The sequence below is a fragment of the Abramis brama genome, assembly GCF_963993115.1.
Source record: "Abramis brama genome assembly, chromosome: 12".
Lineage (NCBI taxonomy): Eukaryota > Metazoa > Chordata > Actinopteri > Cypriniformes > Leuciscidae > Abramis > Abramis brama.
The window spans coordinates 41,568,647-41,594,731 of record NC_139974.1 but is presented as its reverse complement, the minus strand read 5'-3'; the positions used below and the strand labels follow the sequence as shown (position 1 = coordinate 41,594,731).

Below are 26,085 nucleotides of genomic sequence, written 5' to 3'. Positions count from 1 at the left end.
TACATCATCACACACACACACACACACACACACTCACACACACTCGCACACACACAATGCGATCTTTCACCCAAGAACAAAAATTTTCATCTTTTACTCACTCTTGTTTTTCCAAACTCGTATTATTTTTCTACATAACGTGAGTAAATGAAGACCAGGGATATTCGTCCTCTCCTTGAAAAACTGCAGCTTTGACATTCTGCTAAATCAAGCTTCATCATTCAAGAAACGCTATTCGCTGCGACTATTCTGATAACCTGTGTGAAAAATGTGTTTGATTAATCAGACAACAAGCCACTTTATCAGACTTTATCACTTTCCCATTCAAACGTTTGGGGTCAAGTTTTCTTTCTCTTTTTGGAATCCTTTCATTCAGGAAAGATGCAATAAATTGATCAATATTGACAGTAAGGACTTTTACACCGTTATAAGTGCAGTTCTTTTGAACTTTCTATTCTTCAAAGAATCCTGAAAACGCAATCTGAAGCAGCACAACTGTTTTCAACACTGATAATAATCATAAATGTTTGTCAAGCATCAGATCATCATATTAGAGTGATTTCTGAAGGATCATGTGACACTGAAGACTGGAGTAATGATGCCCACGACAAAGCTATGTTTCAGAAAAAGCAGGTTAACAACAAAATAAATGCCTGGCATGTACATTTTTCCAAGTATAAAACATTACAATAAAAGAGCACAGAAAAATAATTTATAATGACATTCATTGTCAGCCATTTTCATGATCAAATCAATCGATTAGTTGTTGTAGCTCGACACCCAAACCTCCACAGTCCAGTAATAAACACTGAGAGAACCTGAAGTCTTCGAAACATTGAAAAAGCAATCACAGCGCACGTCTGCGCATCTTAACAAGAGTAAAAAGCCGATAAATCAAGCTGTTATCTCGATAGCGTATCCATTCCAAGCGTGCCAGGATTTATACGTCTCCAGATGAAGCACCAGTTGTGATATTACAGAAACGCTCCGCCATAAAAAGAATCAGGCAAATTCTCTCTTTCAAGCTGAACAATATATGCTCAAAGTCTTAAATCTGAGGTTAACAGTTTAGTGCAAAGCTCACACACCCACACACACTCTTGAACTGTGAAAGCAGACCACACTCGGTTGTTTTGATTGCAGTCAGAGCAAACACACACACACACACACACACACAAACACACACACAAACACACACTGATTGTGATTCAGCCGTACAGATTCAGCCACAGCTCCGGCTCATTTGCTTGTGGGATTTCAGGACACAAACAGCGACATACGGCGTGCATTTACACTCGAGCTCTGAAATACTCTACATTACTTACATTATTTTTATGTTGGCCTTTTTACTGTAAGATGGCAGGAAATGATGGAGAGAAAACAAGATCAGACATTTAATGAAGTTATGTTACTTCTCCTGTTTATTACGGTGAAGCTGCTTTGACAATTTCTATTGAATCTGGTGCTTTAAAAATAAAGGTGACTTCACTCGATTACAAACAACAAATCAAAACAAAACATGACTTTACACATCAGAGATGAGATGGTATACTGGTCAACGAGGTCAACAACTATTCGTCCATTAAACTAGTTGATAAGCAGGGTTGTTAGTGTTAACTATTGAAAACAGTTTTTTAATTGAAATAAAGCTGAAAAAATAATAAAACTAATTAAAAACTAAAAAAATAATAAAAGCTAAAAATATATTAAAAGCAAAAACTAACACTAGCACATAACTTAAAATAAAAAAAGAAAATATAAAAAAGAAATGCAATTATATGAATAATACTAAAATAACACTAAATAACACCAATAGGATTTTGCTTCACGTGTTAGTTGCTTGTTTGTTTTAAACTAAAAACTTATTTTTGCAGATCCTTCATCAAGTCTCTCAAATGAGCAGCACAACTCTAAACCACTACGCCACGTCTCCAACTGACCCATCATCCCGACTCCTTTAACTCCTTTAACTCTAACTTTAACTCGACACAGACGGTTTTCCCAGCACCGGGAGCGAGAGCAATCCCAGAACGAATGTTTTCCTAAACCCACGGCTCTGGGGAGGCTCAGTAAAGCCTTCATGCCAGAGCATACAATTTATGAATTTATTCATCAGCGGGAAACCACGCATTAAAAGGTCGGGTGATTTTCCAGGTCACTGGCCAAAGCCTCCACCGGTGAGGAAAGCAGAGAGAACATGTTCCCGTCTCGCGCTGATAAAGAGGGAGAAGGACACGGCTCATATCCGGCTCATATCCGGCATCTGTGCGGGTGCGGCGCTTAATGAGTTTCAAAGGTCAAATGCCTCTTCAAAAGATTAATGGGGTTTTGCACATCACCTTCACGGGGATCTGAGGGACCGAAGGGGCCAAACGACGCTGTCGCCGAGTGCGTGTCACACTGGGAGATATATCAGAACTGGGGAAAAAAATCCCTCAATGGTTCTTACAATCCACTCTACATATCAGCTGGTTCAAATATAAAACCCTTGAAGTCAAGAGACAGTGCTGTGAGGATGTTGAACGAAACATTAAAGTTTAAAGTCCCCCTGTGGTGAAAATACAGCTTGTTTATATGTCTATGTGGAGTTTTTAATGTGCTTTAAGACAGTCGAAATTCATAAGTCGACTCCATTGCTGAGTATTTCCTCCTTAAAACTGCAGTGAACCAAAGACAGTCTCAAAAACACGCTTTGAAATCGCTGGTGTTTCTGACGTCACAAACTACCTTGTAACCAATCAGATCAACGTGTGATCGTCAACCAGTGGACCTCTGAGCTGAGTGAGTGAGTGGAGGCGGGGCTCATTTGCATATTCATAGAACCGCACATACTAAATGAGGCAAGGGTGTCGAGTTACATTCAAGCTATTTTGAGGCATGAAGACATTTATTTCACAGGATTTTTTTTTTAAATATATCATTTTGGTGATCAAAGATGAGTTAAGGGATAAAATGATTGACTACAGGGGGACTTTAAGTAGATGTGGCCCGTGGCTTTTGTTATGAGCTTTGGGACCGAATCCACCACTGATGTATCGACAAAGATTTTCTTGACATCAGAAATGCATTACCTCCAATAAAACAACCACATAAGCAACAGTGAAACACTGATGTACTGTGACAAACTTGAAATTACCTAGGTTCTGGTAATCATGGGTTGCCTCATTTGAATATTCATGAGGATAAAGCATTGATTGGACAACTTACAGCATGCTAAAGTTTGTGGGAATATCCAAATATCTTAAATCTTCTAAATCATACCATCTCTTCATCACTCCAGTTCACTGGTTTGACATCCCTTTTAGTTTTCTGAATTTCTTTAGATGCTCAAAACTAAACACAGCATGAGATGTTTTTTGCAAGTGTACACAGCTCATGAATATTCAATGAGGTAAGCACTGAGGCACTTTATGATCTGTCCATTGCTAAACAACTCATTGTGCTAAACAAATATTGTTTCAATATTTTATTACTATATGTATATGTGTATATCATGTATTACTTTGGTACTGCAATTCAGGGGTTAATGTAAATCATTGTAAATGTAAATGTAAATCATTAACCGGAGGCTAAAACTGGCCTTAACTTTAACAGGGGTGAACACTTTTGCATTGCACCAACATTATTTCATAATTCATTATTATTTTTAATTTTAACAACTGAAACTGTCATATGGTGTGACGAAATACATATTTCTCCAAAAAACATAACTATAAACTCATTTATAAACATTAGAAAACTTTATTCTTGTTTTATTAGTGTTAATTTTGTGTTTTAGATTTTGAATTATATTTTTATACATGTGGGATTTTTTATGCATTCTGTGGTATCCTAATTTAAATGAAACCAAAAAATAAAAATAAAAATCTACCTGTTTCATTTTCATAATTTTTACTGTCAAAGAGTTATTCAATCAATACTTTGAATGCCACACTAAATGAGTTTAACAGAAAAACATATGCAAACTCTTCACGTCAGCATTCAGCTTTCGTTAGATCAGATCTGGCGGGACAAATGATGTCCCTAAATCAATAAAAACATCCCTAGTTAACTCTGGGAAAAGTTTGTTGACCATGTGAAAAAAGTGTGTCCTGCTTTAAAATCTCTACATCAGAAAATGAAGAAGCTCACAAATAGTTGCACAGACAGAGAAAGGCAACATTTATTCCCAAATGCTCGTTTGTCGTATTCATTAAACCTTTAAAAGAGCCGTAGGTCTGGAGTCTTACATAAGGCCACATCTGCATGTGTGAGCCAACCTTTCCTCTTCATCATCCCTAATATCCAGATTACAAATCAAGCTACTGAACCACATTAAGAAAACGTGAGAACAAACAGTCCATGTTCACAAAGGAAATGCTCGTCTAGAGTGCTTTAAAGAGCCCGTATTAAGAGGCTGTTTACACGACACCGTTTTCGACTAAAAGCATAAAACTTTATGCGCTTTGGCCGTTCGTTTACACAACAATGGCATTTTGGGTGCCTGAAAACCCACATATTTTAAACGGGTTTCAAAGGGTACGTTTACACGACAACGATATGCTTTAAACAGAGAAGTTTTTCCTTTGAGTTTTCCGCACAGATGACACCATTGTTAAAATGATCCCCATTCACACGGATCTGCGTAAACTATTAAAAACGCTGCATTCTGCTGCCAGGCCAGTAGATGGCGATGAAACACTATAGACTGAACATGTAATCGTCTTCAGAGATTCGCGTTTTTGTCGTTTACACGGAGACCGTGTTCAAAAACTTGCAATTTGAAACCAGTTTTCAAAAGTTTGCGTTTTCCAATGCAGTTGGAAGGACGATCTGGTTGTTCACACAACACTGACAGCCTAAAAAAGCATGTTTTATTTTTCGGCTTTATGAAGCTGCATTGCATTCCAGAAACACTCATATTCTCCTAGTAATAAAACATCCACCGTTTTCATAAAACAGCCTCAGAAACGCCTCTGTCTCCAGGGATATTCCTGCAGATCCAGCAGAAACCTGTCCTCACCGGGATAAAGATGAATCCCAGAACAACACTGCATCGATCCGCACCGATACACTCCATACGGGACTCGTCAACATGTAATGAAACATATCAAGCACAATACCAGAGTTCAAGTAATGCTGAATGTAAAGATTCTCCAGTGACATCCACACCGGATATTACGGATAATCATGACTATTCATCCAGTTTTGAGTCCTGGAGGGCCAAACATCTGCAGAACTGCAGCACCGGCCTGTCAGTTCTCCATCTCTTTCAAAACACAAATATTCAGATCACCTCTCAAAAGCAGAAAAAAATGTGAACAAAATGCTAGTGTTAGGCACTTGTGATCCATATACAGCAGTATTATAATCACTAAAAATAGCACGACTTTCTAAAACACAAAGTGAAAATGTCCTAAAACATTATTGATGATGCATATATACAGACGAGCAGATGAGCCAAGAATATGAACGCAATGTGCAAAATGGTTACGCGTTTTCCTTTTAAAGGTTTTCCATTGGCGTTTAAACTCTTGCTTTATCTGCTCGCCTGTATATAGTTCACATCATTAATAAGGTGTATTTAATATCACTGTCTTACTGCAATCCTGGTCAAAATAACTGTGTCTGCTCTTCATACACCCGAGATGATTTGACAGACGCCAGATCTTTTATCATGATAACTGATCTCTGGCTAATTCAGAGCTTCAAACTAATTTGCAGATTTGATTAAAATATCCGGCTTAAGTTGTCTGATATTCCTTCATGTTCTTGTGTTGATGTATAGATACTTGAAACCATGTCTGTTATACAGCTTGATATTGCAAGCTGTTACTTATTTTAATTTATTATCGTAATCATAAACACTGGTTTGTAGTGCAAAATAAAATGAGCACTTTGTTATTCGTCATGTTGTTTACTTGTATCGTAAGTCCCGCACATTCACAGAAGACGGCTTACTTGCGCATTGAAAAAACTTTATTTTGGCCAAATTTAATGTACCCTTCGATAAGAATGTGAACCCAGAATCATTACGACAAGCTCAGAGAAAATAACCCACATTATGAGCAAAAGCTTAAAATATTTTAAAACAGACTAGTGTTTTTTATGCCAATTAACAACACTCTCAGAAAAAAAGGTACAAAAGCTGTCACTGGGACAGTACCCTTCAAAAAGGTTCTAAAATGTACCATTTAGGTACTAATATGTACACTTTTGGTACCAATATGTACCTTTGAGGGACTAATATGCACTCTTCAGGTACAAAAGTGTACCTTTTGAAAAGGTGCCGCCATAGTGACAGCTTTTGTACCTTTTTTTCTGAGAGTGAAATATTGCAACACTCGTCTCTCGTCGGCTGCACTGAAATCAACTTCAGCTGCGTCTCCCATGATGCACGAGTCGTTCCCTATATAGTGCGCTCCACATCAATCACTTATGAGGTTACGTTTCAGCTCGAACGCAGCAAGCTTTATTACGCAAACATTCGGGAATGCCTCGCGTCTTCCCACCTCCATATAACGCCTACAGAGTCAGTGTTTCTGCTTTCGGACACAGCCGTCTCCTGTCTCCATCCCTCACCGTTTCACTTTCTTTCTTGCTCACTGTGAGTCCACACTTCACAACGGCCCACTAAATGTCCCCGTTACGCCTGCCAACCTCACAAATCTCTCTAACCTTCCCCGCTCAGCTTCAGCGAGTGAAGACACGGCCAGCACAGATCCCGACGCTCAAACCCGTCATCACTAGCTCAGACTAGGGCTGTCACGATGCATATCACGACACTGAACTCACGAGACGATATTATTGCCATACTCAAAGACATATGGTAAAAGGTCAACACAAAATGACCTGTTAATAAAAAAGCTAAATTTGGTTTTACATTGTGTGTGTAAATAGGCTTGGCGCTGGAAACCCAAAGCACAGGACAATAGAGACGCCAGAATAAACATATTCATGATTCTGAAGCTGAAAACACTGAATTATTTTAGACGAATATGCTTGATCTCAGTCACTGACTAGATGTATTTAAAATAATGTAGGCCACTTTTACTGGCAACAAGACATTTAGCATGATCAGGACACAAATATTGCCCCATTGCATTGTTATACACTATATTCAACATTATATGTAGTACTGACACTAATTTTTAGATTTTTTTCTCACACAGTAATTTTTATTTTGGGTGAACCATCCACAACACATATTGTTGCATTTGAGTATTGCGATATATTGTGACACGATATATTGTTACACCCCTAGCTGAGACTATATTAAACATGCTTTTATTAAGTGCAGAGGTATGAATTTCCACAAACTGGTCTTTGTTTGAATCGATAAACATACTGATGGCTTTACACCTTCAGAGTCAGAGTTTCCACAGGTTGGGAAGCTCGGATGCGTGCCGGGCGAGCTGGCGGAGAGTTGATGGAAGCCAGCACAGAGATGACAGGCGTATAGAGCTCTCGTGAGTGTCCTCATATGGGCTGAGTTCAGGCACAGGAACAGTGCGACCCACACGACTGATGCAGCGGCTCAAGCCACAGAAACACATTCAGCCGCAGTAAAGAAGCTCACAATGAGATGCCAAGGTGTGTTAGGATGAGGAGTCGAGAGTGACGGGATCCAAACGTGTGTGAGGAGAGAAACGGATGGAGAGAGCGGTTGCCGTTCAACACACTACCATAGCTTGGGGTCAATACCATTATTTTATGTTTCTGAAAGAGTCTCTTCTGCTCATCAAAGCTGCATTTATTTGATCAAATCTACTGTAAAAACAGTGAAATATTATTGTAATGTAAATCAGCTGTTTTCTATGTGAATATACAGTAAAGTGTAATTTATTCCTGTGATCAAAGCTGAATTTTCAGCATCATTACTCCAGTCTTCAGTGTCACATGATCCTTCAGAAATCACTCTAATATGATGATCTGATGATCAAGAAACATTTATGATTATTATCAGTGTTGAAAACAGTTGTTCTGCTTCAGATTTCAGTGGAAACCGTCAAACTCCTTTTGCAGGATTTTTTTTATGAATAGAAAATAAAGAGCAGCATTTATTTGAAATAGAATTCTTTTGTCACGATCAATATAGATCCATTTAATGCATTCTTGCTGAATAAAAGAAAAACAAATCATATTGACTGACCCCAAACATTTGAACAATTCAATTATATCATGCATGCATATGTATATGTATATTTATATGTATATTATATATAGCATGTGAGTTTGGAAACGACATGAGAGCGAATTAAATTTTTTAGGTGAAGTCTGAACAACAAAGAGCTTCATCCGATCTGAATCCCTCCTGCCAAAGACAGAATACAGAGAGAAGAGAGAGAAGAGAGAGAAGAGAGAGAAGAGAGAGAAGAGAGAAGAGAGAGAAGAGAGAAGAGAGAGAAGAGAGAAGAGAGAGAAGAGAGAGATGCTGAACACAAAGAGAAGCGGCGCAGCAGGACTGGGACGTAATCGTGGACAAAGAGCTTCTCGTACAGTGAGAACATGTTCAGCTCAATCATAAAACCCTTCATATTCAAGGCCTTTCAGAACACATCGCTTTCACTGCAATTAATCGCTGTCAAAACATTCATTAAGGCAACGATTGTAATCCAGTCGACCAGCATTCCAGCAGAGGACAGGGCTGGCAGAGTTCAGTGTGTGTGTGTGTGTGTGTGTGTGTGTGTGTGTGTGTGTGTGTGTGTGTGTGTGTGTGTTCAGCTGGGCTTGAGCCTGAAGGGACGCCACTATTATCCGTTCTCTCCTCTCACGCCACTCATTAGGACGCTCAGTTGACCTCACCTGAGCTAATGCATCAAAACTGATGAAGCTTTTCAGCCGGTCCAACAATCCCACAATCCCACAGTCAGTCAGGAGAACAGACACTCTCAATCCAGAACACAACCCTGCTTTTCTAGTATTACAGTAAGAAGATTAAAATGACATGACAAAGAAAAATTAAACATAAAATGACAATACAGATAAAGAAAAACTTAAAATGACAAACAAAACAATTAGATTATCAAAAAATGTCTTTTTTCTCCATCTTGTCATTTTAAAGAAAGATGAAAACATAAAATGGCAATACATAGAAAGAAAAACAGTTTAAAATTACACAAAAAAAGTAAGATTATCAAAAAAAGATTATCCATCTTGTCATTTTAATCTCCATATTATAATATTAAAAAGTGTTTATATTGACATTTTTGTTTTAATACAAAACAATCATAATTGAGTGTTTTAGAAGCATCCTGCGAGAATAAATGTAACCATGTTCAATCATTTTCAACCCTTTATTATTTCGCCAATGAACATGTAACGTTTCCCCTTAAACGACACATTGTTGCAGCCTGTCGTCAACAGCGTCCTATAGCGGATTCCTTGCTTTCAAAAGCTTGTGAATCTGATTTCTCATAATTCAAAACACCGGTCCTTTCTTTATCTGCTTATTAACTTTACTTTGCATGGCAGGAATATGAACACACACACACACACACACACACACACACACACACACACACACACACACACACACACCTGCAGTGAGTTACACTTTCCGTCTGGACGAACACATTCACCTGGCATCTGAACAGTTATAAAGATGATGCATATTATAGAGATGATGCATATTATAAAGATCATACATACCTTCCTCAGCACGGGACTCCTCGTTTCTGTTGAGCAATAATATCCACAGAACAGGAATGAAGGCTTTAAACTGCTCCATGTTTGCGGGACTCTGGTCATGTCTCAGCCGAGCGCGCGTGACTCCAGTGCGGGATGATGAGCGCGAGCCGTCCGGGCTTCTGACACACACACGCACACACACACACTCTGCCTTATTCGGCGCCACGGGTGGGCGGGCAAACACAGTCTGACTGACAGGGAGAATGTCCAATGGAATGTGATTTCGCTGTGACGAGAGATTAGCGACGGGCCAATCAAATCACGCCTGATAAATTCCACCGCACAGAGTCACTCCTCCTGGAATGGAGGCAGTGTTGAAAATTATGATATTTGGTTATGGTTTTAGTTCACAATACAAGCGGCACTAATATTTTGTATTAAATAAAAGGCAGCTCTTAGGGCTCAAGAACAAAGGCCTGACACTGAGAGCCCATTCGAATGATTTTAAGATTGTATAACCCCTTATTATTATAAGTTTATTTATTATTATAAGTATTTTATAAATGTTTAAAAGTGGGTAATTTCTGCGCATCAAAGAGAACTGCAAAATAATGACTATTTTCAAATACGTTTCAAACTAATATTGTTGGTCAAAACCACACCATATTTGTTATTTCTGGCTCATTCTGACAGTTTTTACAAACAGATTGAACTTCTATACAGTGCTGGTCAAAATTATTTGCCCCTTTGGTAAATATGATCAAAGATGGCTGTAAAAAATAAATCTGCATTGTTAATCCTTTTGATATTTTATTAAAAAAAAAAAAAGCAAAAATCTAACCTTTCATTTGAAGTAAAAGAATTGAACTTTTCAATTCACTTTCAATTCTTTTACTTCAATGAAAGGTTAGATTTTTGCTATTTTTTTAAAATAAAATATCAAAAGGATTAACAATGCAGATTTATTTTTTACAGCCATCTTTGATCATATTTACCAAGGGGGCAAATAATTCTGACCAGCACTGTATATGTCAGTAATGTCACAGAAATTATACAATAACATGTTATACAATAGCATCCATGTTGCTTATTGATTATTCTTGCTGATTATTTACGGTGTAAAAATGGTAAAGGAGTCTTTTCCAGTCCAGCTGCTTTCCTGAGATCTGAAGGCAAGTCGTTTAGAATTGAGCTTCATCGAATTACAGAATTATGTCAGTAATTCAAAAATTAAATAGTGGGGCCACAAGATGTGTGGTACTTGCACACGATACATGCAATATTTCTCCGATTCTTTTTTCCACAATAATTCATTGTCCTCAGTCAGAGACTTATTGCTCACAGCGAAGACTAACTTCTCTTGCATCTTGCTGAACCTCAACAACATCTTCTGCCAAAAGACACGAGTCCTGCTGTCTTCATTCCCATTGGTAATCGCTGCACATTAGCATAAAATCAAACTTTTCTCAACTTACTCACTTCGCTGGACACGCCAACATCTTGTCGCCTGTAGCTCATTTCCCCCGAAGTCGCCATAATGAGTTCACGTCGAACAGGAGGAAATAAGTTGTTGGGTTTGGATGTTATAATGCGGTTTTATTTTTTATTTTTTGAAAGAACAAAATAACAGAAATGCACAAAACCACAGTTCTTTCATATGCATTTTATTCCAAATCCACATCCGGCACAGAATCAATATGCACACATGATTGCAGGGTTGATGTGAGTCTTTGTGAAATGACGCATCAACTATGCGAAACCCACACACTGCATCTGTGTAACGCAGAGCCTATTGTTTATCACGGCATTACAATTTCATGCTAGGCCACCTCGAAGCACTCTATCGCTCTGGACCTTAAATAAAACAATGAAGGGTGCAGAGAAGCCAAAGAACAGTCACTTGACCTTCTGTTCTGTGGTTATTGTCACAGTTAATCGGGTAGATAAAGAAAGGAACGGAGAAAAAGAGTGAGGGGAGGGGTGGAAGGAAGGAAGGAAGGAAGGAAGGAAGGAAGGAATTAAGGAAGGAAAGAACGAAGGAAGGAAGGAAGGAAGAAAAGAAAGAAAGAAAGAAAGAAAGAAAGAAAGAAAGAAAGAAAGAAAGAAAGAACGAAGGAAGGAAGGAAGGAAGGAAGGAAGGAAGGAAGGAAGGAAGGAAGGAAGGAAAGAACAAAGGAAGAAAGGAAATAAGGAAGGAATTAAGGAAGGAAAGAACGAAGGAAGGAAGGAAGAAAAGAAAGAAAGAAAGAAAGAAAGAACGAAGGAAGGAAGGAAGGAAGGAAGGAAGGAAGGAAGGAAGGAAGAAAAGAAAGAAAGAAAGAAAGAAAGAACGAAGGAAGGAAGGAAGGAAGGAAGGAAGGAAGGAAGGAAAGAACGAAGGAAGGAAGGAAGAAAAGAAAGAAAGAAAGAAAGAAAGAAAGAAAGAAAGAAAGAAAGAAAGAACGAAGGAAGGAAGGAAGGAAGGAAGGAAGGAAGGAAGGAAGGAAGGAAGGAAGGAAGGAAAGAAAGAACGAAGGAAGGAAGGAAGGAAGGAAGGAAGGAAGGAAGGAAGGAAGGAAGGAAGGAAGGAAAGAAAGAACAAAGGAAGAAAGGAAATAAGGAAGGAATTAAGGAAGGAAAGAACGAAGGAAGGAAGGAAGAAAAGAAAGAAAGAAAGAAAGAAAGAAAGAAAGAAAGAAAGAACGAAGGAAGGAAGGAAGAAAATAAAGAAGGAAGTAAATAACGAAGGAAGAAAGGAAGGAAAGAAGGAAGGAAGGAAAGACCGAAGGAAGAAAGGAAGGAAGGAAAGAAAGAACAAAGGAAGAAAGGAAGGAAGGAAGGAACAAACGAAGGAAGGAAGGAGTCAGTGAGCTAAAGGTGTTGATGTGCTACTGTAACACACACACACACACACACACACTCCAGGGAAAACCTCTACAAACTCTTTTAAATGCACGCGGGGGAATGAATCACTCCATCCCGCTGTAAAGATGAGACACGTTCTAAAGAGTCTCCATGTTTTGACATTTCAACGAGACGCAGCCAGAAGGGCCTGGTCTGAGGCCGAGAAGGGAATTGTGGGTAATGATTTAATTCCTGTTTTCTCACACAGACACATCTGCACATTGATGTTCTCCCTGTATAAGCATGTCATCTCACACTGGTCTGAGTGAATCACAGGAGGTTGACAGTCGTTGGCTAACGAGTGCTGTTGTTAATTACCAGCAGAGCCAGAGACGCGTGTGAAGGTCAGTGTGTGTTTGAGGCACATCAGGACTCGACAGAAACACCAGCGGAAAGACTCAGTTTATACGTGTGTGAAAGTGGACGTGTAGAAGCGGAAGAAAAGAAAAGGCGATTGACGAGGACCGAAGGAGCCGACAAGTGGACTAGGAAATATCATAAAATTATTGATTTAATTATGTGAACATAAACAATTAATTTAGTACTTTTATGAAATAAATACATGGACTAAAAAATGCAATTGCTAAACGATGAGATGATTATAATAAATCATCACAGTATTATAATAAACACCGCCTGGCCAAAAAAAAAAAAAAGGGAAAAATAAGTCGCAGTTTGGTTTTAAATATGCAAATGCTTAAGAGTCTCTGATTGGATCATTATTGCAGTGATTATTATGTTTGTAGCGTGTTATATGTGTGGCAAGAGTTCTTCTAACCCTAATTGATGGAGCGTGTTTCATCGTCAACCATGAAGGAAAAAAAATCATGGACATATTCCAGGATGACAATTTGCAGATTCCTCAGACTGTGAAAGAATGGTTGGGAGGAGCATGAAGAATCACGTCCCCTCGAGTCGAGACCCGATTCATTCATTCATTAGTCTTTGGGATGTGCTGGAGGAGACTTTACACAGTGCTGGACTCTTGCATTGACAACACAAGATCTGGACCATAAATGTATGCACCTCTTGATGGAAATAACATCACAACATTTATTTCCATCAAGAGGTGCAAATATATATTTATTTATGTAGACATATTTATTTATATAGCATGTTTTATAACTTTATTTAACACGTTCCTAAATTTTATGTAAGACATCATCTTTCAGTGAGAAAGTGTTTAATTTACGAACTTTTATTTTGAATTGTGAGTCAACACCATTCGGCAGAAGTGAAACTCTTCTGCAGAGACTCCGCCCCTTTTGGAGGCACTGCCCACTGACTCTTCTGCAGAGACTCCGCCCCTTGTGGAGGCACTGCCCACTGACTCTTCTGCAGAGACCCCCACCCCCCCCCTTGTGGAGGCACCGCCCACTGACTCTTATGCAGAGACTCTGCCCCTTTTGGAGGCACTGCCCACTGACTCTTATGCAGAGACTCCGCCCCCTTGTGGAGGCACTGCCCACTGACTCTTATGCAGAGACTCCGCCCCCTTGTGGAGGCACTGCCCACTGACTCTTCTGCAGAGACCCCCACCTCCCCCTTGTGGAGGCACCGCCCACTGACTCTTCTGCAGAGACTCTGCCCCTTTTGGAGGCACTGCCCACTGACTCTTCTGCAGAGACTCCGCCCCTTTTGGAGGCACTGACCACTGACTCTTCTGCAGAGACTCTGCCCCTTTTGGAGGCACTGCCCACTGACTCTTATCCAGAGACTCCGCCCCCTTGTGGAGGCACTGCCCACTGACTCTTCTGCAGAGACCCCCACCTCCCCCTTGTGGAGGCACCGCCCACTGACTCTTATGCAGAGACTCTGCCCCTTTTGGAGGCACTGCCCACTGACTCTTATGCAGAGACTCCGCCCCCTTGTGGAGGCACCGCCCACTGACTCTTCTGCAGAGACTCCGCCCCTTTTGGAGGCACTGCCCACCGACTCTTCTGCAGAGACTCCGCCCCTTTTGGAGGCACTGACCACTGACTCTTCTGCAGAGACCCCCCCCCCCCTTGTGGAGGCACCGCCCACTGGCTCTTATGCAGAGACTCCGCCCCTTTTGGAACTTGAAATTCAGTCAGAAGAATGTTTTTCTTTATGATTTTTTTGTTATACTCTATGTATTTCAGTGTAATAGTTCTATAATTTTACATTTGTATTTAAATTTAAATTCAGCTAATATTAGTTAAATTAATTAAAATGTTTTTATTTTAAAATAAAAAATAAAAATTGGTACCATGCATAAATGATATATAGTTTGTGTAAAAGTGAAGGCAAGAAAACTTTAAGTTTGTATGTGGGTGAATGCTTATGTAACTTTCCCGCATAATAATAATAATAATAATTAGGCCTTCACCTGTCACTCAATCATCATCATGTAACGTTCCAGTTTTTCCACACTCTCCTCAAACCCTCGTCTGTTTCCCGTGAAGCACTGAAGCCACGGCCTAATGTTGTGTCATTTTGTCTCCTGTAAAGAAGAAATCGATTGTGAGATATTGCGGTATACAGAATTATTCCGGGTGCAGTGTGGCAGTTTGCAGATAAGAGCCTCGGCTAAGTAATCATAAATATTAGCATGATCCCGGCGGCCACATTTGGAGATGCTCAAGCTGGAATTCACATCTCCCTGTTTTAAAGCAAGTCCGATACGGATAAAATCCCAGATATATCCTTTACCAAAGAGGCCTTACAACCAGTGCTCTCCTCAAATATCACCCTAGACAGGCTGTTCTCTCATCGTGACGGTGGATTAAGGAGACGGACGGTGTGTGTGTGTGTGTGTGTGTGTGTGTGTTGTCATGAGATGTTCATGTTTTATTCGGATGCCAAGGAAAGCTTTGTATCTGAACACACAGCGTCAGTGATAGGAGATCAGTGAAACACACTGCTGTTTGTAATTTACCTGCTCCACGCTTCTGGCTAAACAGGAGATTTCTTATTTTAACTCCTTCACTGCAGACGTCCTCAGTATTTCTGTCTTGATTTTCTTTAAAAATAGCCAAACATTCTTAGATCAGATATTAAGTCTTAATGAATGAAAAAAAGTAATGAAAATGAATTGAGTTTGTGCTTAACACATATCAGTCAGTGGAGTCAGAAATATAATCTTAATTCAAAGGGAAAACTAGATTATTCTTCTGACTCCACTGACTGATATGTGTTCTTGTTTTCAACATAAACTCACTTCATTTTCATGACTTTTTTATTTTAGAAAAGTCATTTTGCTTCTCAAGTAAATGTGTCTTGATTATGAAAGCTGATATCTGCACTGCAAAACAACTAAAATCCGGAGTAAAAAACATGTTTTGCAGTGTTGTCAGTGCAAGAACAACATTTCTTTTAAAGGGAAACTAAATCAATGCTATAAATCTGATTCTGTAAGTCATCCTAATTCACGTCATTGATTAAAGAAGATGTTTTTCCAATTAAAATGAAAATAGGTTTGATGTATCAATAGATAATGGAACAACACACAATGATTCAAAAGTTAATTATAAGGTCATTTAGAATCAGGCTTGAACTTATTCATTAGTAGTAACACACATGTTCTCAAAACAACAGCACACACACGAAGCGAGACTCAATGGCGGAGAAAATAAGGGAAATACAGAGACGTGTTGATTTGTCGTCTGGAGACGCACACAGGGATTCATCAGGAAAGATAAACGGCCTTGCCTGAGTTTCGATCCTGAGTTTACTGCACGTGTTTCTAGTATTTCTGGACACACTTCATGTTTCAAACGTTGTGTGTTTTGAATCTCCGTCTCGGTTTGAGCTCATGGTTTTCACCAGGAGAGAGAATGCCATCTTCCACGAGTCCTGGATGTTCAGCGAGAGTAAATCAGCCTCGACTTGCCCTTTTCCCAGACGAATCGATTCCGACACCGTTGGAAGTGTCCTGGATCCTATTGTCCCGAATCCTACATGGTTTCTCTTCGCTCGTGAGCAAATCTGAAGCCAGTCATGGCCTTTGATCAGAGAGGACTGTGGTCGGGTCCTTCTAATACTCAGATCTTACCAGAGAATCCAGGTCAAGGAATAAACCAAATAAAGTCTGAGAAAGAAATGGAAAGAACATCTTGAGGAAAAGCGAGTGTCTCCAGAGGTTTATATTCCTCTCCGGAGACTGGGTGCTTGGAAAACCAAAGTGGGACACGATTGTTGAAATATTCAGGCTTAAATCCCAGAGCTCTGTGGACTATTCCTGAATATAGACCGTGTTCAGATATTAGACTTATTAGCTGTGCAATCTTTGCTCTCCTCACATGTTCTTCTCAGTGTTTCTGTCTTGTTTTCCGGCAGAAAAACTGTATCTAAACATTCTTAAATCAAGAGACGTTTACTGGAGAAGAAGCAAAATGACTGACACAAAACATGAAGTGAGTTTGTGCTTAAAACAAGAACTAATATCTGTCAGTGGAGTCAGAAAAATCATCATGTTTTCCCTTTGAATGAAGATTATTTTTCTGAGTCCACTGACAGATTAAGCACAAACTCGCTTTATTTTGATGAATTTTTCTTTATATCTTCAGTCGTGTTGCTTCTCCAGTAAATGTATCTTTGGTTTAAGAATGTTTAGATATTCACACTGAGGAAGAAACAGCTCTTTCTGCAGTGTGTGCAAGTTTAACTTCAGTTTATTGCCACATTTCTAATTTTCATAGTTAAGTTTTTCAACTAATATTTATATTTTATTTCATTTCGGTGACCAGAAATGTTTTTAATAGTTGTAGTTTTAGTTAAAGATAATAACCCTAGCGGAAGCAACAGAACACACTCATGAGAGTTTATTTCACTCTGTTTATTTTGACAGTTTTATTTATCAGTTCTTATTTTTATGATGAATTTTCATAGTCAGATTGAAAGTCTGGGCACTGAACTCATGTGACGGGCAGCAGTGATGATGATGAAAATGTAAAATGATTCCAAGGATTCCTTCATCATAAAAAAAAAAGATTGTTTTAATAAAAATCAACCCTTGGGACATAAAAGAGCCTGAAAAAAAGACACACAAAGACACACATACACACATATACACACAGACACACACAGACCCACATAGACACACAGACACACATATACACACATACACACAAAGACACACACAGACACACATACACACATACACACAGAGACCCACATAGACAAACGCAGATCCACATACACACATATACACACAGACACACAGAGACACATACACACACAGACACACATACACACATATACACACAAAGACACACACAGACACACATAGACACATAAAGACACACAAAGACACACACATACACACACACACACACACACACACACACACAAAGACCTTATAGACACACACAGACCCACATATACACATACACACATACAAACACACACACACACACACACACACACTCACTCACTCACACACACACACACACACACACACACACACACACACACACAGACACACACACACACACACACACTCACACAGACACACACACACACACACACACACACACAGACACACACACACAAACACACACACTCACACACACAGACCTTATAGACACACACAGACCCACATATACACACATACAAACACACACACACTCACTCACACACACACACACACACACACACACACACACACACAGACACACACACAGACACACACACACACACACACACACACAGACACAAAGACCTCACACACTTCCATCAGAAGGAGCTTTAGAGAAAATGAGTTGATTCTCAGCAGAAACCCGACACTTTCTCCACAGACGCTTCACCAAATCACAACATCTCTCGTCTTTTATTTGAATCAGAAATCGCCGCCACTATTGAGTCATTCCACTCCAAACACATCAGATGGCCAAATAACTTCTCTTCTGATCATCTCAGCATCAATCTTCAACACAAGATTGCTAAAATGGCTGCTATATATGTTTTCACCTCTCTTTTACCAAGCAATATCTCGCCACATCAGGGATAATAGCTCTCAGAAGAACTCTTCAAAACGTCTCCGTCAAATAGATTATCACTGATAGTCCTCAGCGCTTACAGGCCCGACACAATAAACACCACAGAAGATGTTTGGGATTGTTGATGCAGGTCCATATGGACCAATACAGAAGATATTCCATATTTTTCAGAGTCCATATTCCACCATTCAACATTTTACCTTGAGCTTCAGAAGTTTGGACTGAACTTCAGGTGACCTTTGAGCAAGAGAACGGAAGCGAACATCAATTAAATCTCGGACACAAGCGAACAAACAAGCACTCGAGGCGTCTTTATCCTAGTGTGTGTGTCAACAGTTCTCTCGCCAATCCATATCCTGAGAAAACAGAAATATTTACATAATTAATTACATTTCCAGTAATTAAAGGAGCAAATAAACAGGCCGGTGTCGGAGACTGAGGACATATTTTGAGGAGATTTGAGGCGCTGAAAGATTCATGCTCCGGAAAAGACAGAAGAGATGAGAAATGTATGCAAATGAAGCTGGAATATTCAGGGTTCGGGAAGATGTTGTGTCAGGGGATTTTCAGAGGAATGAATGAAAACATCGCTCTCAAACTTTAGCTGAACTTTCTTACACACTTTAAAATTTAAATGAGTGCAAAGACTATATATTTATCTAAATAATCTTTTAAAAAACTCAACAAAAAAAATATTTTAACCACAGATATCAGATATAGAGACTATTATTGATCATTGAAAAATAACCAATATTCAAATTCAATATTATTTTGTCTATATTAATACAAATACAACACTAGAAACTAAAATCAATCATTTTAAATGCTAGAACTGAATTTAGGCATTATTATTTACAGTATCTACACTGTAAAAAATTGATATGCAGATATATCAGTCATGGCAACTTAGGTTTTTACATTACTTTAACTCATTAAAAATAATTTAAGCAATTTTTATGTTGAGTCAGTTTAATATAATTTAAGTTGAAATTACTTGTACAACCAAGTTGATTATACTTAAAAAAATAGCTTTAGCAGCAAAAAGGCAGCAACTAAACTGAAGTTTTTAAGTTGAAACGTTTTTTTTTTTTGTATATTTTTTTTAAACTAATTTTAAGATTTGCTAAACATAATTGTTATTAAATTATGGGTGTTTTTAAAGATCATTTTGAGTGAGTGACAGATGGCAGATGAGGGGAAATAAACATGCACAATAAAAAAATAAACTCTCGCACCAATATACCGTGATATGCATCCCTAAATGGTAATATCATTTATATATTAAAACAGCTTATTTGTTGTATAATAATGACTGGATATGAAATGGATATGGATATGAAACTAAAAATAATGTTAAAACTAATCAATAAAACTACAGTAGTGTCCAAAAGTGATGTCAGGAGGGGATTATTTGTTTTTATTGACCCTAAGTTTGATTAAACCATTGAAATATGAGGGAAATATTTTATATATTTTAAATATTTAAGATATGATAGAATAACAAAACACTAAACTTGGTTAAGGTATTTATCTGACAAAATTATTTCGCAAAAAAAAAGCTAAATTAATGTGTATAAAAACAACAAGCATACATTGAATACAACATAATAAGTTATTAATATTTCATTGGTTCTCTCTTGTATTTCCATGTGTTCATGATTTCCTTGTATGACAGCCTTTTGACAAACATTGTGTCAAACAATTTGGCATATTTCATTACGTTATTATCAGAAATAAAAAAGAATCGACTCCTATGCAATATGACTATAACATTAGTAAACATTAGTAGTTTTCCAGGCCACACTTCTGGCCACTACTGCTTATAGACATAATTAAAATAATAATAATAATGTCTAAAACTCATCACAAAAAATGACTAAAACTAATATTAAACGTAAAAACAGAAAACTAAAAATATGAACATAAACTGTAATAGTATATCAATGATAGTAAAATAACACTGGATCTGAGCGGCTTCTACGTGATTATTTCTGGCCGAGTCTAAAGAAGATCTTTTGAGAAATGTGGGTTTTGTTTTATTCACACAGTATTACAAATAAATGTAGTTCCATGTTGATTTGGAAACTTGATTTTAATTGCATGTTGAAAAATGTAAGAAAGTATTGGTAATAAAGGTTTGGATCAAATAACGGCCGAATGTTAATTTTTAGGCCAACTTTAAGAAAAGTATCATCAAGTCACATGATCTGACATGTGTATTGCAGGAATAATGCAGTTGTTGCTCCAGATGAAGAATTGAAGAACAGTCTCTCCTCTCACTCAGAACACACACATACGACGGGAACCGATGTCCTGATCTCGTCTGTGAGTCTGACACACACTCTCACACACACACACACATCCAACGGGAGCCAATGTCCTGATCTCGTCTGTCATCTCGTCTGTGTTTCTGATGAGATTAGCTGATCTGAGGAGTGATGCGACTCCAACGCCAACAGGAAGTCCAACGCTGACTGTACACACACACACACACACACACACTCACACACACACATACACACACACACACACACGGCCGTGGCTTCGGCTCGTTCTTACAGTCACAGTATTTCATCACAGCTGTGCTTTCAATAAATCATGTTTTACTCCTCGGATCCAGGGCTGAAAGACCAACATCCACATTCTGTTCAATTCTTCAGGCAACAAATGAGTTCTTAAAGGGCCAGAGACTGAAAACTCAATCAGCATTTGCAGCTTTACAGTTTTTGCCTATTGCTGACACACTTTTTGCAGAATTTGGCTCATTATGTCATAACTCTACACACGAGCCAATGAGACACAGCACCTGGAGATTAACAACTCACATCTATGCCAGAATGAAACACTGCAATCAAAACTTAACACTCCTTTCTAAAAATGAAATGATGGATCCCGCCTTCTGTTCGTCCCACAAGACCTCGTCAGCATCACATGTCCTCGCGGGATCGGCATCGGGAAACATCGCACTGTGTGCCGAATCCAGCCTCGGACTGACTCCGCCTCAGTGTCTCCGGCTCTTCCATCGCTTGCAGGAGAGTCATGCCGGCGTGTGGTTGCCGATCATGTACTTTCCTCCTCCACGCTGAAATGAATTCCTCAACTGCATTTAGAAAGGGGCTGTAAGGGGGCAGGTGTACAAGTGTGAAACGGTTATGGTTGTTGAACCAATCTCGGACCTGGTCTGTCCTCCTCTGGTCTGTCCTGCTCTGGCCTGTCCTGCTCTGGTCTGTCCTGCTCTGGCCTGTCCTGCTCTGGTCTGTCCTGCTCTGGCCTGTCCTGCTCTGGCCTGTCCTGCTCTGGTCTGTCCTGCTCTGGTCTGTCCTGCTCTGGCCTGTCCTGCTCTGGTCTGTCCTGCTCTGGTCTGTCCTGCTCTGGTCTGTCCTGCTCTGGTCTGTCCTGCTCTGGTCTGTCCTGCTCTGGTCTGTCCTGCTCTGGCCTGTCCTGCTCTGGCCTGTCCTGCTCTGGTCTGTCCTGCTCTGGCCTGTCCTGCTCTGGCCTGTCCTGCTCTGGTCTGTCCTGCTCTGGCCTGTCCTGCTCTGGTCTGTCCTGCTCTGGCCTGTCCTGCTCTGGCCTGTCCTGCTCTGGCCTGTCCTGCTCTGGCCTGTCCTGCTCTGGCCTGTCCTGCTCTGGCCTGTCCTGCTCTGGCCTGTCCTGCTCTGGCCTGTCCTGCTCTGGCCTGTCCTGCTCTGGTCTGTCCTGCTCTGGCCTGTCCTGCTCTGGCCTGTCCTGCTCTGGCCTGTCCTGCTCTGGTCTGTCCTGCTCTGGTCTGTTCTGCTCTGGTCTGTCCTGCTCTGGCCTGTTCTGCTCTGGCCTGTCCTGCTCTGGTCTGTCCTGCTCTGGCCTGTCCTGCTCTGGCCTGTCCTGCTCTGGTCTGTCCTGCTCTGGCCTGTCCTGCTCTGGCCTGTCCTGCTCTGGTCTGTCCTGCTCTGGTCTGTCCTGCTCTGGCCTGTCCTGCTCTGGCCTGTCCTGCTCTGGCCTGTCCTGCTCTGGCCTGTCCTGCTCTGGTCTGTCCTGCTCTGGCCTGTCCTGCTCTGGCCTGTCCTGCTCTGGCCTGTCCTGCTCTGGCCTGTCCTGCTCTGGTCTGTCCTGCTCTGGCCTGTCCTGCTCTGGCCTGTCCTGCTCTGGCCTGTCCTGCTCTGGTCTGTCCTGCTCTGGCCTGTCCTGCTCTGGTCTGTCCTGCTCTGGCCTGTTCTGCTCTGGTCTGTCCTGCTCTGGCCTGTTCTGCTCTGGCCTGTCCTGCTCTGGTCTGTCCTGCTCTGGCCTGTCCTGCTCTGGTCTGTCCTGCTCTGGTCTGTCCTGCTCTGGTCTGTCCTGCTCTGGTCTGTCCTGCTCTGGTCTGTCCTGCTCTGGCCTGTCCTGCTCTGGCCTGTCCTGCTCTGGTCTGTCCTGCTCTGGTCTGTCCTGCTCTGGTCTGTCCTGCTCTGGTCTGTCCTGCTCTGGTCTGTCCTGCTCTGGCCTGTCCTGCTCTGGCCTGTCCTGCTCTGGTCTGTCCTGCTCTGGTCTGTCCTGCTCTGGTCTGTCCTGCTCTGGTCTGTCCTGCACATCTGCATGTAATGCATCTCGATCTGCAATGATCTGTCCTGTGTGGCATGATGATGCCGTAGATGATCATGTGGCAGTTCAGCGGCATCAAAATCCAGAACTGTCTGTGACAGAGAATATTGAATAGTGTTACTGAAAACACATACAGTAACTACAATGTCTATATTTTATGTCTATAAGTGGGGGCTGGGTTGGGTCAGTGCTACAGGCAGGGCCGGTCGCAGCACAAACCCTCATTCCCACATCACAATATATAGTGTGTAAAGTAAAGTGACACACACCTGCACATACTCCTGGCGCAGATCCTCGACCCTGTTCCTCTACACATCTGCTTCATTCTGGAGTTACGTTTCTGTAGGATGCGACTTAGTGTAGAAATGCTGACCCTGTTGATATTGTTGAATACATTTCTATTTGCAATTATGCGTCGTTGCAACTCACAAAGTCGGATTGCATTATTTTCTCGCACCATGTCAGTGATGGCAAGCTCTTGTTGTTGAGTGAAGAGCCGTTCCCCTCCACCTTGAGGACGTCGTCCAGCCGTTCTGTAGAAAACGCCTCCTGGAGTAGAAACATGAAGATATCCCTGTTCTCCAGTCGGAATGTCCTTAGGTTCGGGTGGACTCTTTGCCCAGCGTCCCTCACGGACAGGCCATGATTTATCACAGAGTCCAGCAGAGTCGCCCTGATGTCATCTGATACACGTCTCCGCACTGGCCCTCGTCTTCGTCCTTGACAGACTCCTCTCTCTCTCTTTGTCCTCCTCTTACTTGGACTCTCCTTGCCTCCAGGCTTGCAAAGTTCCTGAGGCCCGGACCGATTGGTGTTCTGTTTTCTGTGCAAGTGTTTTCAGGTGTGTGTGTGAGTGCCTACAATTGCCAGATGAGTTTTGCATTTTGAACAGAGTGTTTTCCCAATGATAACGGGTGATTTCGTTTTTGAACAAAGTGTCTAATGTAAGAAAACGTGTAGTGTTTCCCAATAAGTGTGTTACAGAAAGTGCAAACAAAGTGCAAAGTTGACAATGTGTTTAATTTATGGTTACACTGTGTTTAATCTATGGTTACACTGTGTTTAATCTATGGTTACACTGTGTTTAATCTATGGTTACACTGTGTTTAAGATATAGTTACACTGTGTTTAATCTATGGTTACACTGTGTTTAATCTATGTGTAACTATAACTATAGTGTATAGTTACACTGTGTTTAATCTATGGTTACACTGTGTTTAAGGTATAGTTACACTGTGTTTAATCTATGTGTAACTATAACTATAGTGTATAGTTACACTGTGTTTAATCTATGGTTACACTGTGTTTAAGATATAGTTACACTGTTTAAGCTATGGTTACACTGTGTTTAATCTATGGTTACACTGTGTTTAAGGTATGGTTACACTGTGTTTAAGATATAGTTACACTGTGTTTAATCTATGTGTAACTATAACTATAGTGTATAGTTACACTGTGTTTAATCTATGGTTACACTGTGTTTAAGATATAGTTACACTGTTTAAGCTATGGTTACACTGTGTTTAATCTATGGTTACACTGTTTAATCTATGGTTACACTGTGTTTAAGATATAGTTACACTGTTTAAGATATGGTTACACTGTGTTTAATCTATGGTTACACTGTTTAAGCTATGGTTACACTGTGTTTAAGATATAGGTACACTGTTTAAGATATGGTTACACTGTGTTTAATCTATGGTTACACTGTTTAATCTATGGTTACACTGTGTTTAAGATATAGTCACACTGTTTAAGATATGGTTACACTGTGTTTAATCTATGGTTACACTGTTTAAGCTATGGTTACACTGTGTTTAATCTATGGTTACACTGTTTAAGCTATGGTTACACTGTGTTTAAGATATAGTTACACTGTTTAAGATATGGTTACACTGTGTTTAATCTATGGTTACACTGTTTAATCTATGGTTACACTGTGTTTAAGATATGGTTACACTGTGTTTAATCTATGGTTACACTGTTTAAGCTATGGTTACACTGTGTTTAATCTATGGTTACACTGTGTTTAAGATATAGTTACACTGTGTTTAATCTATGGTTACACTGTGTTTAAGATATAGTTACACTGTTTAAGATATGGTTACACTGTGTTTAATCTATGGTTACACTGTGTTTAAGGTATGGTTACACCGTGTTTAATCTATGGTTACACCGTGTTTAATCTATGGTTACACTGTGTTTAAGGTATGGTTACACTGTGTTTAAGGTATAGTTACACTGTGTTTAATCTATAGTTACACTGTGTTTAAGGTATGGTTACACCGTGTTTAATCTATGGTTACACCGTGTTTAATCTATGGTTACACTGTGTTTAAGGAATGCTACAAGAAGTTTAGGTATTGAGGCTTTGTTTTAAGCATTCGGTTTTAGTGTGTAAGCAATGGGCAAAAACTGTATTTACATAACAGAGCCAAAATACATAATACAGAGAATCTAATCATTGAATCGTTTTCCAATGTTTGTTCGAACAAACAAACTGATTCACTAGAATAAATCAAATTTTATAATGCTACATTTATTTGATGAATATTTAAACTATTACCTCCAAACTTATACACACACAATCGTTCAAAAGTTTCGGACTCAAAGAAATTAATACTTTCATTCAGCAATTAAGGATGGATTATATTGAGCAAAAACGACAGTAAAGACGTTTATAATTTAATTAAAAAATCTATTTAAAAAAAAATGCTGTTCTTTTGAAGTTTCTATTCATCAAAGAATCCTGAAAAATAAAATTTATGACGGTTTCTACAAAAATCTGGACTGTTTTCAACACTGATAATAATCATAAATGTTTCTTGAGCATCAAATCATCATATTAGAGTGATTTCTGAAGGATCATGTGACACTGAAGACTGGAGTAATGATGCTGAAAATTCAGCTTTGATCACAGGAATAAATTACACTTTACTGTATATTCACATAGAAAACAGATGATTTACATTAGAATAATATTTCACTGTTTTACTGTATTTTTGATCGAATAAATGCAGCCTTGGTGAGTAAAAATGTAAAAAAATCTTTCTGAGTCCAGAAGTTTGAACAGGAGTGT

The 26,085-nt window shown here is 39.7% G+C and overlaps 1 protein-coding gene across 1 annotated transcript in view; it reads right to left on the bottom strand.

Moving 5' to 3' along the window:
* Window positions 1-9,789, bottom strand: part of epha10 (EPH receptor A10) — a 135,634-nt gene extending 125,845 nt beyond the window's left edge. Inside the window, exon 1 of the mRNA XM_084130342.1 lies at window positions 9,631-9,789. Coding sequence (XP_083986468.1) covers window positions 9,631-9,709 — 79 coding nt within the window. The 5' untranslated portion in view covers window positions 9,710-9,789. The remainder of the gene's footprint in view (window positions 1-9,630) is intronic.
* Between the last annotated feature and the right edge of the window lie 16,296 nt (window positions 9,790-26,085).